The 17,134-nt window shown below is 38.4% G+C and overlaps 1 protein-coding gene across 4 annotated transcripts in view; it reads right to left on the bottom strand.

The window, feature by feature from the left end:
* Positions 1-16,625, bottom strand: part of ZNF106 (zinc finger protein 106) — a 34,260-nt gene extending 17,635 nt beyond the window's left edge. For all 4 annotated transcript variants that reach the window (XR_013340176.1, XM_021533502.3, XM_021533506.3 and 1 more), the window contains exons 1-5: positions 16,497-16,625; positions 10,003-10,088; positions 8,660-8,721; positions 4,491-4,688; positions 250-2,319 (exon numbers count right to left, since the gene is read on the bottom strand). Coding sequence is in view for 3 of the 4 variants with exons in the window: in XM_021533502.3 (XP_021389177.2) it covers positions 250-2,319; positions 4,491-4,688; positions 8,660-8,721; positions 10,003-10,056 (2,384 nt within the window). In the remaining variant the exon portion in view is untranslated. The remainder of the gene's footprint in view (positions 1-249; positions 2,320-4,490; positions 4,689-8,659; positions 8,722-10,002; positions 10,089-16,496) is intronic.
* Positions 16,626-17,134: the final 509 nt, after the last annotated feature.

Genomic DNA, 17,134 nt, shown 5'->3' with positions numbered 1-17,134 from the left:
TATGAACCGATTAGAATCTTTTCTGAGCACATTACTTTTACTTATCTATGGACAGACATTCATAGTATCAATCAATAAAATCTCTGCATTATTTTCAAAAACTCTGCAAAAGATCACGCCATAGCAAGCTTAATTCATTAATATTAATTATTATTATAGGATTTTGGAGTTCATTTAAGATATGGGAAAAAACAACCCTCCTCCCTCAGCATGACCTGAGAGGCATGGTTAGATCTGAAAGGTACCAACCTTGGTAAACCTTTGCCAAGTTCCTGTTTCTTCTTGGTTACCTGCTGGATGACCTGATCCCAGTTAACATTTCGCCGGGAAGCGCTAAGAATCTGCCTGAGGGTAGGTTTGAGCCCTGACTCTTTCTCTGTCTCACTTCTCCGAAGGCAATTCACATTCCGAATGCGACGTGCATTATTGAGATTGGGCTCTGGGAGATGTGTCCCAGCTTTGCTCTTCAGACTGATATGACGTGTCAGGTCTCTTTGCAGAAAAGCAGGCAGGCCAAGTTTGCTTAAATCTGGAAGAAGGAGACCTACTGACTGGCTTCCTCCTTTTTGAAGCTCATTATCTGAAGGATTTTCAAAACCTTCCATTTCAAATTGATCACGTGACTTGACACACTCTTCATTCCCTTCCCTGTCCTGGGAGGTTTTCAAACCCACATGCAAACGGTCCTGACTGCTTGATGAAGAAACTCTGGATTCTATCCCAAATGTAAAATTTTTTAGCTCAGCAGAAGCAATACTTGAAGCAGATGGCTTTTTATTATCTTCCTTTTCAGAGGTGGTATTTTTACCTTCAGGAATATCACAGGGTAAAGAAGAATCCAACTTTTCAACTTCTGCTTCTAACGTCTCACTTCCCATTAAATCATCACCACTCATATTTAATGAATCTAGTCTGAACTCCTTTGGCAATGCTTTCCCAGTTTCTTCCCTATTCTGGTCACTTGTATCTTTGCAAGAGCTTAAAGGAGCATTTTGCAAGGAATGGTTGGACTGAACATCTTTGGGATTTTGCTCTGCTTCAGTTAAGCTATTAAGAGGCTCTCCAAGATTGCTACCAAGCACACCTTTGTTGTCTTGTAAGTTACCAACACAAGCACCATGCAGCTCTGATGAGTAAGAGGAGAAACTGTTTGTTTCCAAGTTCACTGCATTCAAATGATTCTGCTCTTCACCACTAGTTGAGGATAACAGAAGCCTGACATTTTTTAACAGACTGTTCGTGTCTTGCTTTATCAAGGATAACTTCATATCTGTGATACTCAGAAGAGGGGATTTCAGTGATGGCATCCTATTATTTCTGCCATCATCTTTGTCAGGCTTTTCACCACTGGAAGAGTCTTTCATAACCTTGCAAGAATCCAGATGATCTGAGGTTCCATTAGGAGGGGAAGATGCTTCATAGTTTTTAAGTTTTGAAAGGCTAACATTGGCTTCACAAGTTTGTCCTTTCATTGATGAATCAGTAAGAGGTGCAAGTACAGAACCCATTTTATCTGAAGTTTTCGAAACATGATCTTCAGAACATGGTTGCTGCTCTGCAGTTTTCTGGGATGGGTAGGGAGTCCAGCGATATGTTTTATCTCTGGAAGGACTGACACTTTTTCCACTGGGTCTTGAAGTTTTGCTTTCTGGTTGTTTCAATGTACTAAAATCCAACACACCCTCAGCAGCAAGCTCATCACTAGTAAAATCCAGATGGTCACGCCTATTTTTTCTATTTCTATATGGCAGAACATTGCTTTTCTCTGGCCGCTGCCACATACACCTTTCCTTACTGTATATATTTGGCTCTGATGAAAATGAATCTCCTGAGCTTCCAAAATTCCAGCCATTTGCACCATGAGTACTTGGTTTCCAGTTTCCTCCATAACTCTTGGAATTCCAGCTAGAAAAATCACCCGTTTCTTCTGAGTGCCAATTTCTTTCTCTGGCACCATGATGCCAATTTGATACTCCTCCTCTCCGCCCACTTAGATGCCAAGCATTTCCAGAATTACCATAGTTATGTCGATTTGAAGGGTTTCCTGAAACATTCTGATGCCACCCAGAGCGCCCCCTTGCACCACCTGAATGTCTGTTTATAGTAAGGTTCCTCTGAGAGTGTGAAGATTTGCCTTGTCTAGGACTAATATAATCGTCCTTTTCCCATTTCCAGTCCCTTTGTGATGCATTATGACAACGCCACGATGACTGATCATAAGCTTCTCTTTCTTTGTAAGCAGCTCTTTCTTCTCGCCTTCTCTGTGATCTCCTATCATCACATTCTAATTCTTGGTTTGCACAACTTGGTTCAGTTTGCCTACAAAAGAATTGAGAAAAGCCTAAATTCTGATGGTATTCTACTAAAATCCAACAGTCCACAAGCTTCATGAATTTTATTTGCACTGGGAAGAAAATAGTTTTAAAAATTATTTATTATAAAAAGAAACAGATACTTTTTTAGCAGCTTTGCTTTTCAAACTTCAGTAATGTTTGATTTTCAAAGCTGTAACTTTATTTAAACATGATAATTTCAAAATTTCTCTCACAAGAACAAATGATTTAGTGCAGGGACAGTTCAATAGACTGATTCTCAAATACTTTTCCCTAACTTGAAAGATAATATCCCTTTATATTTACTATTGGACTAATAATAAACTAATAAAAATAAAGCTTCTTTATGTTTTAGAATCTTTGTCATTTGATCTATCTTAGTAGATAGAGAACTCAATAGTGAGATAATTGTTTTTTCTGAAGACTGTTCTGCTGGTGTAACTAGAGTGAACTGATAGAAAACAGAGGAATGTTAGGCTGAAAACTCCATTATTATCCTTACTGGAGGGAATAATTGACATGATGGCTCCATTTATAAAGATTAAGTTAAAACACAGATGTAAAACATCCACAGAAGATGCACTTCAGATACGAAAGTAATTTGTCTTCTTTTAATCAAGAGACTAATAGTCCACAGCATGCAGTCCTGAGTCTATATGAGCCTCCGAGCAGTATTATTGACTGCCCTTTAGACAGCACTTGTGCTTGGCAACTTACCACAAACACGTGGCAAACTATCACATGTACATTTAAAGATAAACGCTCCTTTAACAGCTACAGCTATTCCCAGGGTCAGCAGTCTAAACATTCTAATCTTCTAATTCTAACATTCTAATTCTTATCCTACCAAATGAGGAGTTTTCATTAAAAGTATTTTCCAGGAACTGATCACAAAAATACATCCATTCTGGATCCCTGGACAAGAAAGAGAGTAAACTTTCACACACTGCTATTCAAAAACAATTGATTTCAATAAACTGAACATTTATATTATATCACCCTTTATGTTTTTGATATATTCCAGTTCTGCTAAAAGATTCACTAGTAACTACTCTCTAATGGAAAACAGTCTACTGGGCAAAATAATCTGAGCTCTAAGTCAAAAATTCAAAAAAACAATATCTAAGTAATTTCTATGAGCTGACTCAACTAGATTATGATCTAATGGAAATAATTTTGCTGAATTAGTAACTTAATCCTTGCACCTTCTGGTTTTCCCCCTCTCCAAACCAGAACCCAGCAGACAGAGATTTTCTACAGCTTTAGTTGCCTCAGAACAACACTGCACTGACAGTATTACTCCTTTTCCATAAAGCACAAAGGAAAAGTGACATTTTTGCTACCTATATAACCAGTATGGAAACATTACCATTGCACAGTGCAGGGACAAACTAGTACGACAGAATGATGCCAAAACCTAACAGTCTCCAAAGATTTCAACATCTGGAATCACTAATTCAAATTTCTAGCCAGAGAACCGAAGAGCTTCTTTTAAAAATTACTTGCCCCTTTAGTACCATCACCATGCCATAAATCTATTCAAATAATATATTCCCAAATGGAACATCACACAAGCAATGCACATGTGCAGATTTTTATAAAAGACAACACTTATTACTTTCTGCAGCCTTCTATTTCATAGTGAGCCACTGGAACTACCTTTAGCTAATGGTAAGCAGCAAGATACAATAGGTAAGAAATTTCATTCAAGGACTAGGGGATTTCAGTGGGATGTTTACAGAATAATCCAATTCATTTTATAAAAAAACATGCTCAGCAGTAGTTTTGTAAAGGCCAGGTTCCTACAGACAACCTCCACCACAAACAATATTAGCACTACTGTCCATTTATTAAGCTTTCAGTTAAAAAGGTATCAAATATTAAAATAAAAACATTAGGGTTCTCAAAACACAAGACTGTTTTTACCCATAATGGAGAATTATTGTATTTCCATACTAACAGTAGAGGAACAGGACAAGACATTCAGCAGAGTCATGTTTACATGTTGAAACTATGATATCCACACGTCTCTTGGATTGCTCTCATAAGTAAACTAGCTACAGGCAGTTTACATTTTGTGAGCACCTAAACCTCAGGAGTGCATCCTCATTGTGTTAAAAGCAATTCTATGATCCAAGTGGAGAAAGGAAAACTCACCGGTTCCGTTCCTTCTTTTGCTTGATTAGTTGAATGAGTTCTTTGTCAAGGTCTTCTTCTTCTGCCTTTTCTTCCTCTTCCTCTTTTCTGTTATGGGCATTAACGTTGTCTTTGTGCAGCTGACTGGAGATGTGCTTGGCATATGCTGACAAACCCACCAGCGTCACCCTGCACACTCGGCATTCGTGGCTGCTATCCCTAGGAAGAGAGGCAGAGGGTGGACTTTCAACTCTGCCAACTGGCATAGCAGGTAGCTCTGGTCTTACTTTGTTTCCTCTGAATGTGTCTGAGTTTAAGGCAACTAGGCTTTGTTCAGTATATTTACTTGAATTCTCTGGCTCTTTCTTTCAAGCTTTTGTTTTTTTGATGGTCAGTTTTTACAAGATTTTTTTCCAACAATCAAGAGGTAAAAGACTTGGTAAGAAAGCTACATTAAATGGGAGGAAGAATTCTTCTTGAATTGTTGTACTCAAAATCTATTCAGAGGAAACATAGTGAGAGAGGAGGCAGAATGAAAGGCTTCCAGAGCTAGCAGGAGCTCTGAAGCCCATCCATGCTGCCAGCTGCACTGCAGAAGCCTGGTGACAGCTTCTACATTTAATCCTTGCCTTGAGCCTTCCCCCAGTGAAATTTAGAAAAGGGAGGAGGCAGTACATGGATACAGCCAATCCTGATACAACATAACCTAAACTGGGACAGCTGAGACTGCTTCATGGAATCCAAAGACTCCACAGCACAGTCAGTGATGGGAGGGTGTCTTCAGTTCACTGTACTTTATTTGGTTCAAGCGTGCATGAGGTCTGCTTTCTACTTTAGAGGACTTATCTCAAAAAATATAGAAATAATTTCAGCTGGAGAAAGTTGACAGCTGTACCAGACAAATGGCTTTACTCATATTACTGAATTAAGGCTACAATACTTTAACCGTTTTTTCTTTTTAAGAAATTTAGATTTCTAAAACCACAACATTTATTCTTCTGATAAAGCCTTCCAATAATTCAGTGTTAAAGAACTACATTGCCAACTTCCTAAACAAGGAAAAAATGTTCACTGGGTTAAAAAAAAACCCCAAAAAAAATTAATTAGAGTATAGTCCACTGCAAATAACTCAGCAGGACCAAGACAGGATTCACTGATGCCTCCTTAAATTCTGCCTGTTAATTCATAAACGCAGACTGTATATCCCCATGGAGCACTTGACACAAAGGTCTTAGAACAGAAGCATTACAATACAACCCACAGTTCATCACTAATGTCAAGAAGATGGAATCCATAAAGGAAAAAGACAAAAATGAATCTTTGCCTTTTTTAGTGAACAGTTTAAAAAAATGAGAGAAAGATCAAAATATGTACATTCACTCAGGGTATTAAGGCAACATCCTCATCAGAGTGGTTAAGCAAGTGTCAGCAGCTATGTTTTATTTATCCTGGATATCAGTGGTTTTCCCTACTAACATATTTGAGATATTTAATCAATGCAGTTATTCAGACACACCTAGAGACAGCTTTATTTTAAACAACCTAAGTATTGAAAATCAGAATTTTTATGTTTAATTATTCTGTATGTTGCAGCCTAATTAATTTCAGGTTAAACATTAAGATAAATTTCATTTATAATGTCAGTAGCTTCCAAACTTAGCCTTTATTTTCAAGAACTAAGTGTACTTAATTTCATATTCGCTAATAAATATTCAAAGCCCATATTCCATATATTGTACTTTGGGCTATCTTATTAATGCAATAAAGGTAACCAAACCAGCATATTTTACTAATGTCGTTGGAATCCTCTTCACACTCATAAATGGCACAGCTGTGCATATCTAATAAGACTTATTTTTAACTTAGGTCATCACACAAGGCAAACTGCAAATAGAAAGTTGGCTTCTCACTGAAAAAGATGTTCTTTTTCCATAAAGTTCCACTTCACTCGTAAGGACTCTCAATGAGAAGCACACCCCACTGGTTCTGATGTGGTAGTAATTAGGTTTTAAAGAACAATACACATCCTTCATAAGACCCATGTTACAATTATTTCATAGAACTTTAACCATCCTCACTTACAGACTGACTAACTAAAAGCAAAATTTCATTTACTTTGGACTAAGCTAGTTAGTTAACAGCTGGACTGAGGACAAAGAACTTGTTTCTATCACTTCTGACTTGTGAGTTACTAATTACAAAGCTGTGATTCTTGTACCAACTGACAGTCTGAAAAGACAAGAATTCTTTGACCTGCTGTTTAATCTATATGAGCCTAAAGAAAAACACAACACTTTTTTTTTTCTTTATGAACAACTGCTTTAATTGAAGATAAACTGGCTAGGAGTTCAGATAGCTGCACTTAGGGGAATTTAGATTTCCTTCAGTTCTATACTTTTCCTACACCCATTAATGCCTTCCAAAATGAGAACAGTCCATGACACACACAGATTATGTCTACACACTCCCCTGCCATACAGGAACACCACACAATCTTACTTGTTAAACAAGGCAGCCAAAAGAAGTTTGAGGTAAACACAACAAAATTTTTCTCAGTATGAAAGCATCCAAGAGCTTTATTTACTGCATGTGTACTTCAAACTGTAGACTCAATGTCCCAAGTAACAAGAGCACTATTTCACTTTCAACTAAAAACAAGCAAAACCCAAATATGATACAGCGTTGTACTCGGCATCCAATTCTCCTTATACATTACACAGAATAACACTTCAAGGAAAGGAAAGTCTTGGAATGTTTCAGAAAATTATTCTAGCCCTTGAGATTACTAAGCTAATTTTAAAATGAAAAGAAGTATGAATCAATGTGTGCATTTCCTCTACCTCTTCCATATGGGAAGAATGAAAAGTAACTTCTATTTGGATACTAAATTTCAAGGTCATAAGATGTTGATATTCCACATACTTTAATAGTATTATCATCTCTTACACAATTCAATCATACTCATGAGGCTGTTGCTTGTGCTTCACATTTTCTCCTTGAAGTACTTGGTTATAAAAGACTCACAGAAAACTTCTAATTAAATTTAAATGGGAGGAAGAAGGGGCACGAGAGAGAGAACAAGGCTGCTGTTGCAGAGCAAAAAGTTAATTCATTATTTTGAGAACAAGCATCTTCCGTGCATTCTTCTGAAAGAGTAATAAAGACAGATAGCTACATTAGTAATAAAAAGTGTAATGATGATGAAAGACATTTAACTTAACATCAGTCCTATGGAAATGAAAAACCAAAAATTGTCCTATCATTTGCAAGCCACTGCAGACACAACATATAGCATCTAGAAATTAGTGTCACAGAGCTATAACTAAACTAAAATCAAACTCCAGAAATAAGATGTCAAAATATATCAGACAGATGTCTTGACAAAATGAAACCCCCACACCTCAAAGAGCGGAAAGAGGATGACTTTTAGTCCTTTAAGATGTGTTCAAAACAGATTTGTCATTTGTTAAAGTTTCTGCTGCAAGATGATTAAAAATTAATTTGTAGATCAAACATTCAAGTATTTGACAGTATCTGATCTCTGCGGCTACCCCAAAATGCATACACCAGAAATCACTTTAAAGTGTACTCTGGCTGCAACCTAATTCCTTATTATTAGGATTGTATTTGAATATCCCTTAACTCCCCCCGCCACTTCCAATTTACAAATGTTTCAAATAAAACAAGGAAACCTTAAAGGAAACACCATCCAACATGGTTAGGTCTCCTAATCAAGCAATTGGACCACAGTGGTCAATGCCAATCACTCGAGGAGATACCATTCTCACAGCGCTTTAAAAGGAGCAACAATTGTTTTTACATCATTGAAAACTTACAAAAACCCCAAAAGATGTAAAAAGAAAAATACCATGTTCCTAATTCTGACCAAGGCAGAAAACTAGTGCTTGCAAAATAAAAACCCACAAACATGAATCTGCCAAGAATGAAGTAATTTTATTTCACTGCAGTCAAAGCAATGTATGTGAGCTTTCTTCCAGATTATTTGCCTCCGGAGTTTCTGACATCACGAGAACACAGTCATTGCCAGCTGTACAACATGGCATGCTACTGAAGTGAAGTATAAAAATAAATTGTGCAATTCAGCCTGTATGGCAAATAGGTCAGGAGTCCTTCCAGAAAGTGACATAAAAAATGGCACAGGGAGAAATGATGCAAGATTGTTCTCATACCTTCCCTTCAGGTTTTCCAGTTCTCTGTGGTGAAGCATGCTTCTCATGTGCTCTTCCATCTCCTTCAACATACAGAAAAAAAATATTTGGTCAAAACAAAACTCTGTATTATGTCTGGAAAGCTCATTTGTGTGAATTCTCCTGCCTTGCAAAAGGGTGTACTCTACTCCTGCAGGGCTGTAGCAGTTACCATTCCTGTTTCTGTGACTATGAAAGCACAAGTAGGCACTCCTGCAGGAAGTTAATACTACACATGTGAGTCACTGAAACTCAACACAACGGAAGCAGAATTTCAGGAGAAAGTCAAATAACAGTCTACATAGCAAAGTTTATTAGACTGATTTTTGACAAATCACTGTTGAAAATCATTTTAATTAAAAGTCTCATTAATACCACTCTTCAGAATCACAGTACTTAAAACAGTTTCCCTGTGCAATCTGAGCAATTTCTCTGCATTTGTACTGTAAGACAGCTGTAAATTCATCATCATATACTATTTTACTTGGCTAGACACTTCAGAAACTGAGATGTACATATCAGTTTGTTGTTTACAACAACCCAGATCCATGAACTGCAGTACTGTTACAATCATTCACTATTGAAAGGGTGCTGCCAGAAGAGAAAGAACATTCATCACTCAGCAAAAGGAAGCAGTTCAGATGATTTAACTTTCCTTTGGTGTTTGACCCAAAGTGTTCAGAAATCTTCAAACACCAGATATCAATCACAATCCTCTTTAGCCCTTTAAATTCTATCTGCAAAGGGAAAGGAACATATTCCACCTTGAAGAGCTGTGTGAATTAAAACACTGACATTTGCCACATCTCCACATGCCATGCAGTTAAATAATACACAAAACTTCATTAAGAAACTCTCAGTTTCAATACAGACTTTGCACAAATACACAGCACACAGAAGATGGACACCAAACTGACACATTAATGAAAACATATGTTGTGTTACACAATTCCATTTGGTTCTTCCACATGGAAATACAGACCTTCCAAAAGGAATCTATAAAATCATGTATTACAGTACTCTTCCCATATCACAATTTACAGTCAAATAAATGAATGCTTTTCACTTTAGTATCTTTATAAAATAATATAAAAAACCTCAAAGACCTCACTATTTTTAACATTCAGAATCAACATACTGCACAGCTCACTTCAAGAAAGGTACTCCAAAGCACATACAAATGTATTTTTTGATTTAAGATAGACTTAGGTCAATATATTCCTGGTAAAGGGAAAATGTACTTTGCACAGTTTAAAAATTAAAGCATTTCTCATTCACATTTCTTATTAATATCTACTGATACATGTCAAGCATTAATTATTTACCTTTTTTGAGTTGTACACAATGTGACATAATGCACATTTTCGTTGCTGAACCATGCTTATTACTCTGGAAATATCTTATCCCATACCTGCAAATAAAAACAATTTAAAAACAACCAACATTCAGGATTACTTGTTTCATTAATCTATTTTACTAAATAAAGTAAGCAAAGTTACTGTTCATGAAAACTAGCTGAGCTTAAGAGAATACATTCTTCTCATCCATAGTCGATACTCTTCAAAAAAAGATGAGGTAGTTTTGCATAGTCATCTAAAACTTTGCACCAGCCTGCATATAAATTCATATGGCATCAGTGATGTCCATGAAAAAGCACCTGCCTTCATGGAAAGTCAGGATACAGAAACACTATCTTTTGGAACAAATTCTTTTGAAAGCATTTATAAAGATCATGACTTGTTTTAAACATATTTCAATTGAGACAGCAGTTAAGGAAAGTTTAAGTTAATCTGAGTAGAGACAGAAAATTAGATACTGCAGACTCCTGATTCTCTAGCGAGTTATTAGGCGAGTATAGTAGCACATCATCAATATACTGTTTATACAGATCTGTGCAGCTGCAACAGATCTAAAGGAATTATTAATGATCATACACAAGTGACAAGTGTTTAGATGCCTATCCAACATTGTACAGCTGGTTTAATGCAATTAATATGGAAGTACTCATGGAAAGCGAGGCTGCTAATCCTTGCACCAATTTCAGACACTTCCTTTTGCATAAAATTTTCTGTACACCCCCAACATTCTTCGCTGGCACTACTTTGTAGTTCAGCGGAGCAACACCCTACATGTGCTCAAGATCTCATTCAAGATTACCCAAGTATTTACAGAATTCGTTCTGCACTGGGCTGAAAGCAGCATGGGACTTAAATCAGGAAAAGCAGGCTAGTTAGCATGGAACATTAAAAAACTTCCACCAGCAGAGCTAGCATTACACCTGTTTTGGCTAATTAAAACATATAGTAACTATACACGATTACAGGAAGAGTTTTCGGCAAACTGCCCAATCAGTTCGGCATTGCTTATGACAGAGTACTAAAAATACTAATAGAATTCAAATGCTATTGGATGTCACTATGAAAAGGGAAACTACAGAGAGAAGCCCTCAGTGGCTTGGACTCAGAAATAAAGAGATTCAGTAGATGTTACAGGGACTGGGAGAACACAGACACACATTCTATTTCCAGATCACCTCTTGACTTACTGGCTTACATAGATATAAAGCACTTCCCATCATCCTTAGCTTTCTCCCAAATGCTGCTAAACCTATGAACACTTGTGGATCACTTTAATTAAGTACTTCAATTTTACTGTAAAAGCACTTCTATGAAGTATTTTGAATAACATGATAAATCAAAGGTATTTCCTCAGACACTATGCAAAATCAGCAAGAATCAGACACCTTTTGAGCCATGTAGTCACTACTATTCATCTCATCATATACTGGTCTGCTCAATCTCAAAACTTCCATTCATGAAGAAACTTCAGAAACAGAGCTTTTGAGATAAATGCAGGCACATTTGAATTCTTAAAAAAACTCCACATACTTTAACCTTAAACAACCTTCAAGCTTTTACCAGCTTTAACATCTTGTGCTTTTGAAATCATCAACTTGCTGTATAACATAGAAAATTACTTTTTATGGGACTTGAGTAGGAAAGATGAGCTAGTCTAAAAAATGAGCAAACTGAAAACAAAGATAAGGTTTTGCCAAAAAGACCCCACCATCATATAAAAAGAACACGTTAAGAGCAGAATGTAAAGCCTTTGCAACAAATTAAATATTACAACAACTTTCTATTTTGAGAGAATGTAACATCAATGGGTCATTTTTTATTTGTTTGTTTTAAAGGGAAGGGATGCATTTTACAACTAGGGGATGTAAACACAACTTGCCCATAGTCTGCACCTGTACAGAGCTTAGGAACACCACAGAGCTTGAATTAAATTAAGAAAGACTGCTACAGAGATTTTGGAGAACCCTTCCCACAAATAAAAATAGTTTACAAAAATTAGACATTAGACTACTTCCTGCTACAACATCCATTTGTCCATAGTTATTCAACCTTAGCGGATAACATACATTAAAAATGTACGTCAAGATTAAATCTGCTACAGATGAGTGGCTGAACATTCCGACTATATAAAGCCACGAGTGCCATGGAGTGGGGTATGCAGCCTGGCATTCCAGCTGCCTAGAAATCCTCAGAAGGCTTCAAAGAGATCAGCAGCACTGGCCTGTCCAAAAGCCTGCCTAAATGCTGCATGCCCCTACAGAGAACAGTGGAAACTCAACACTTGAGAAGAACAGGAGGCTACAAAATCACTGTGCAGAATTTTCTGCAGCAACATGCTCAGCTCCTTGCAGAGATGTCACTCCTAGTGCCTCAGTGACTTCTCTCCTGCAGCAACCAATTGCACGCACATCAGCTGAACTGTAGAATAGTAACAGTAATAGTACAGAGCCCTATGTTCCAATTTCATCACCTCCTGCAGAATTTACATGGAATAAAGCACCATCATTCAGAGATTATCTTCCCTTCCAAGATTTGTTGCCCTTCAAGCATCTGAATTTACTACACATCCCCGCCAGACCATAACGTCTACTAATTACCTTAACCCTCCTTCTGAGCACATGTGTGAGGCACTAACTTTCCTTCTGAGATGTTGATCTGTGCAACCTAAACCCAGGCAAAAAACGAAAACTTAAGGATTTACTAAAGTTAAGTCATGACTAACAACATGATTCTCCCCCAGCACACTGTCAGGCACTGTACAAACTACTTTGTAGTTGGTTTCTTATTTTTACAGGGCAAAGGAGAAAACTGTATCACACTCCAGAAGTTAAAATACTTGTACCAGAGTACAAAGCTTTAAAGGTAAATTTCTCCCTGCTTTCCAAGATTTAATTTTATCCATGTGACAATCTAAGGGTAGTCTAGACCCCTGAGCACTGAAGCAGCACCACTACACAGCAAATGTTTAATTGGGCAGACAAGTGCTCAACTGTTTTGACATCAAGCCAGGAAAAAAAGAGTTATTTCACAGATCAAAGTTCTTTAAGCTCCTGTTAAAAGCAATAACATTTACTTCACTACCTGGCTTAGAAAACATCTAGCAGAAAATGAGTGCTATCTCATAAGTATGGCTGGGATTTTTACAACATACAGGGAAAGTCTACTGGAGATAAGGGCACCACAGAGAAATATCTTAAACAGACCAGCAGAGGCACAGAACACCTGGCAGGAACAGAGTTTTCACTGACTTCTATTTTTATTTCACGTAAGTCTCAGAACAGAGCACAGACCAGATATACACTTTAAGCCACAACCAAACTGCATCTTTCCAACTCCTATACATAAGGAATGCTAATAATTTCTTAATATACAAAGTAAGTTTTCCTTGCTGTAAATCAAGATGATAATTTCTCTCTAGTAAAACTAAATGCCTTCTATCTTTCTCATGAGAGCTTCTCACACACCAGAAGATTCAGGAATCTATTCTGTCCAAACTGGAATGAAGAACTGTACAGCATTATTGCTGTATGCTGTCACTTAGAACATGTAAAATCCACACACCTGGAAAGCTTCTGTCTTCTCCCATACTCCCTATTTGGTTTAAGGCATATGAAAGTTTTGTTTTCTCCAGATGTTCTCCTCAAACATCACATTTCCTGAGCTTATTAAAATAGCTATTCCCCTTTCCAAACTGCCCAAAGCACTTAAAAGGATTGTTCAAAAACAGATGTAGCACTTCAGCTAACATCCCTATGTGCACCCTTAGGAGAAGGGAGTTGTCTGTGTATCCCTACTACTACTACAGCCTCAAACACAATTCATAATGCCTGAGACAAACTCTTACTAAGAAGCAACATAGTGATCCACAAGATGTGGCAAAAAACAACCCAATTAAATTTTAGATTTAAACATTTAAATCTAATAATTTAAATACTACTGTGACTTACAAAAGAATTCTCATCAACTTATTCTGGTAACCTTGAGTCACTTTATAAAGGGTCTTCACTTTACAGACCTTGTAAGAATGACAGAAATACCCAACACTTAATTTTACACTTACTTCTGTAACATTAAGTTGTATAATTTTTCCCCTTTCCTAGGCTATTTAAGCTCATCATATCCTTCCTAGGTATTCATACAATGTCTCTTTCACTAATAAGTTAAAAACAAGGATCAAAAGCCACATCAAAACAGATTACTCTATGTATCCTATCTATTGCAGTTCCACAGTAACAGATACCTGGCCTTGTCAAAATAACTCAGACTCCCCACAAAAGATCTGTATAGACACAAGAGAACAAGCAGGGAGAGCATTCAGTAAGTAATTTGGCTTCTTCTATTTATATTGTCATTACAGAGTATGAAGAATCACTGGAGGGTGATTTGAAACATTCAAACCAAGGTACTCAAGTCACTTTTCAGTATAAACAGCTTTCATGCCAAGAAAACTCAAGTTAAGGATTTCAAATACTAAGATAGTAGTCATTAATGACCAGGTAATAGAAATACAGGGCTCTGCCTAAATTAGTATATCTCTGTAATGTAGTTTATCTCAGGGCTGAACACCAGCAGCTCTACCACAATAAGATCAAAATGTAAAATATTCTGGGACTTGATGAAAGAAACTCAAAAACCTTACATTACAAATATAAAACATAGCTTTATAAAAACAAAGAAGTTACTTGTAAGGTATAGTATCCTTTTACTTTGCTAGACTCAACTTGAGCCAGATAACACCTCAAATCTTATGACACCATCTGGTGGCAGAGTTCACAGAGGAGGATTACCACATGCTAAAAAAAAACTTCAACATTTTAAATTTGATCCTGAACAAATTTACATTTTATTCTGGATATCTTATTAGTTTTTTCAAGATAAGATGGAAAGAAAATTGATAGATTTACCTAGATACTACAAGTTGTATCTCTGTATACAATTTAGGTATGCATTTAGAGGACTGCTGTTACTCTGTACTGGATTGACAGTTCTGCAGGAATTAAAATGTCTTTAGCTGACATCTCTTCACATATGTGATATTTTTGAACATAGGGAATAGAAGCTGCCTGAAGTCTGGTCACAGTGACCAAACAGACTTAGGTAACATGCGAACAAAATTTGGGTAAAACCAATGTCTTTCTCCAAACTGAAAATGCCAGAGTATAGCACCTATTTAGCTAACTTTACATACAAAAATCAGTCATTAGTGGAACACATCAAGTAGTGCAAGTGCAGCTGCCTTTTACTGCCAGTTCAGCTGAAATCGAGCAAGGACTTTAAAAAAAAACAAAACACAATTCAGTTGTTTTTAACAGGAGCTACTTCAGGATAGAAATCTATTTTCCAAGGTAAAAAGTTACAGAGACACATTGCATTGGCCCTTAGAACTTGCAGTAGTAATCCCAAATACTGCAATGCTAATGGGAATAAGCTTCTAAACTTCAGCAAAGCTATTAATAAATTTTTGGAAGGCTTAAGTATTTGGGGTTTTTTTTAGGCCAGGATTTGTCAGTTCAGCAAAACAGCCAATTTGTTAAATGCAGTAATTAAGGTTTAACTGAAAGAAGTAGCAAATAACTGAAGAACAGCAATAAGCAACAGAGATGTAGGACATGTAAGCCTGGAAATTCATGTTGAAAACAAAGTCCATAAATTCTCAATTCTATTCTCTCTTAGGACACACCACCTCAGAACCTATCTGTTCTTTAAAGTTCATCAGGTGTAGAAGGGAAGGTGAGAAAGAAGGTTTTTACCTGCATGAGAAGATTATTACCAAACCTCCATCTATACTGAAGCATGAACTTTAACCATCAATGAAGTATACTGAAGAATGAACTTCAATAATTTATGTCACTTGTATCCAATATTTCATAAACTTTTACAAACTGACATCCATATGCACACCCAAGCAGTTCTTTATGTACGTTTGGATTTGAACCACCCTGTGTGCAATGATGAAGGATTACTTTTAAACACCCCATATTTCATCATACTATTATGACTTGTTTCACGCTGTCAGTCCCATTCCTTTAAAGTTACCAGATATTTATCACTAAACTGATACATGATTTCACTACAACACATTTTTAGATATTTGCTTATGAGGAAGGCAGCTAAACAACCTATATTCAGTCACACTTCATCCCCGGAAACACTTCTGGCAAGTATGAAGAGGCATTAGGGCAGCTACACACCTGGCACAGAGACGCCTCCGCCCTAACGCCCCTGTTCTACAGCAGGGCATCAAAGTCCAGGATCACAACAGCAGTAGGGGATGCTCACGAGGCAAAGCACAGCGCATGCCCGCCCCAAGGCGAGATGCCGCTGCCGCAGCCCCTCTCGGCCGGGCTCGCCCTGCCGCCCTCCACAGGCCGCCCACTCCGCCGGAGCCGCAGCAACCCCCATCGCCCCCGGCCACCACCGCTCTCCCCAAGCCCTCTGCCCCGCACAGCCCCGGTACTCACGGATCCCACCCCTCTGCAGGGCAGCAGCCCGGCAGCCCATTCCCCCGTGGGGCCGAGGAGGCCCGGCCACCGCCGCCCGGGAGCGGTGCCGGCACGGCGCGCACCGGGCCCGGCCCGCAGCACCGCGCGGTTCGGCGGGGCACGGCGCGGCCACCAATGGGCCGGCGGGAAGGGGCCGCGCTGCACGCTGGGCGGCACGCCTGCGTGCCCGCGGGGCCTGCCGGGAAATGCAGTCCCGACCGCCGTGGACAGCCGACAGGCGAACCAACTTAATGGCGGGGGCACCAGCACCGGCCGGCTGGGGGCATTCACCAGCAGATAATGGTAATAGAGGTTATTGTTGTTGTGTGTAAATACAGCGCTTTAAACACGCTTAGTGCTACGTGTTACCGCTCTACAAATCAGACGCTGCAGACGGCGGGTATCTCAGCAGCGAGACGCTGTGGACATCACGCTGGGCAGGGCGGCTGCCCCTGGGAAATGTGCTCCAGGGACAGTTCTTAAGGCAGGAGGGGAAGGGCGCGGGCTGTGCAGTGTGCGGTAAGCCTTACTCCACTGGGACCTTTCACGAGGCCAAACTCCCCCCAGATGCTGAGAGAGACAAGGGAAACCAAGACCGAGTTCTGAGAGCTCAGCAG

Source organism: Lonchura striata, chromosome 6, assembly GCF_046129695.1.
Source record: "Lonchura striata isolate bLonStr1 chromosome 6, bLonStr1.mat, whole genome shotgun sequence".
NCBI lineage: Eukaryota > Metazoa > Chordata > Aves > Passeriformes > Estrildidae > Lonchura > Lonchura striata.
This window is presented reverse-complemented; position numbering and strand designations above follow the sequence as displayed.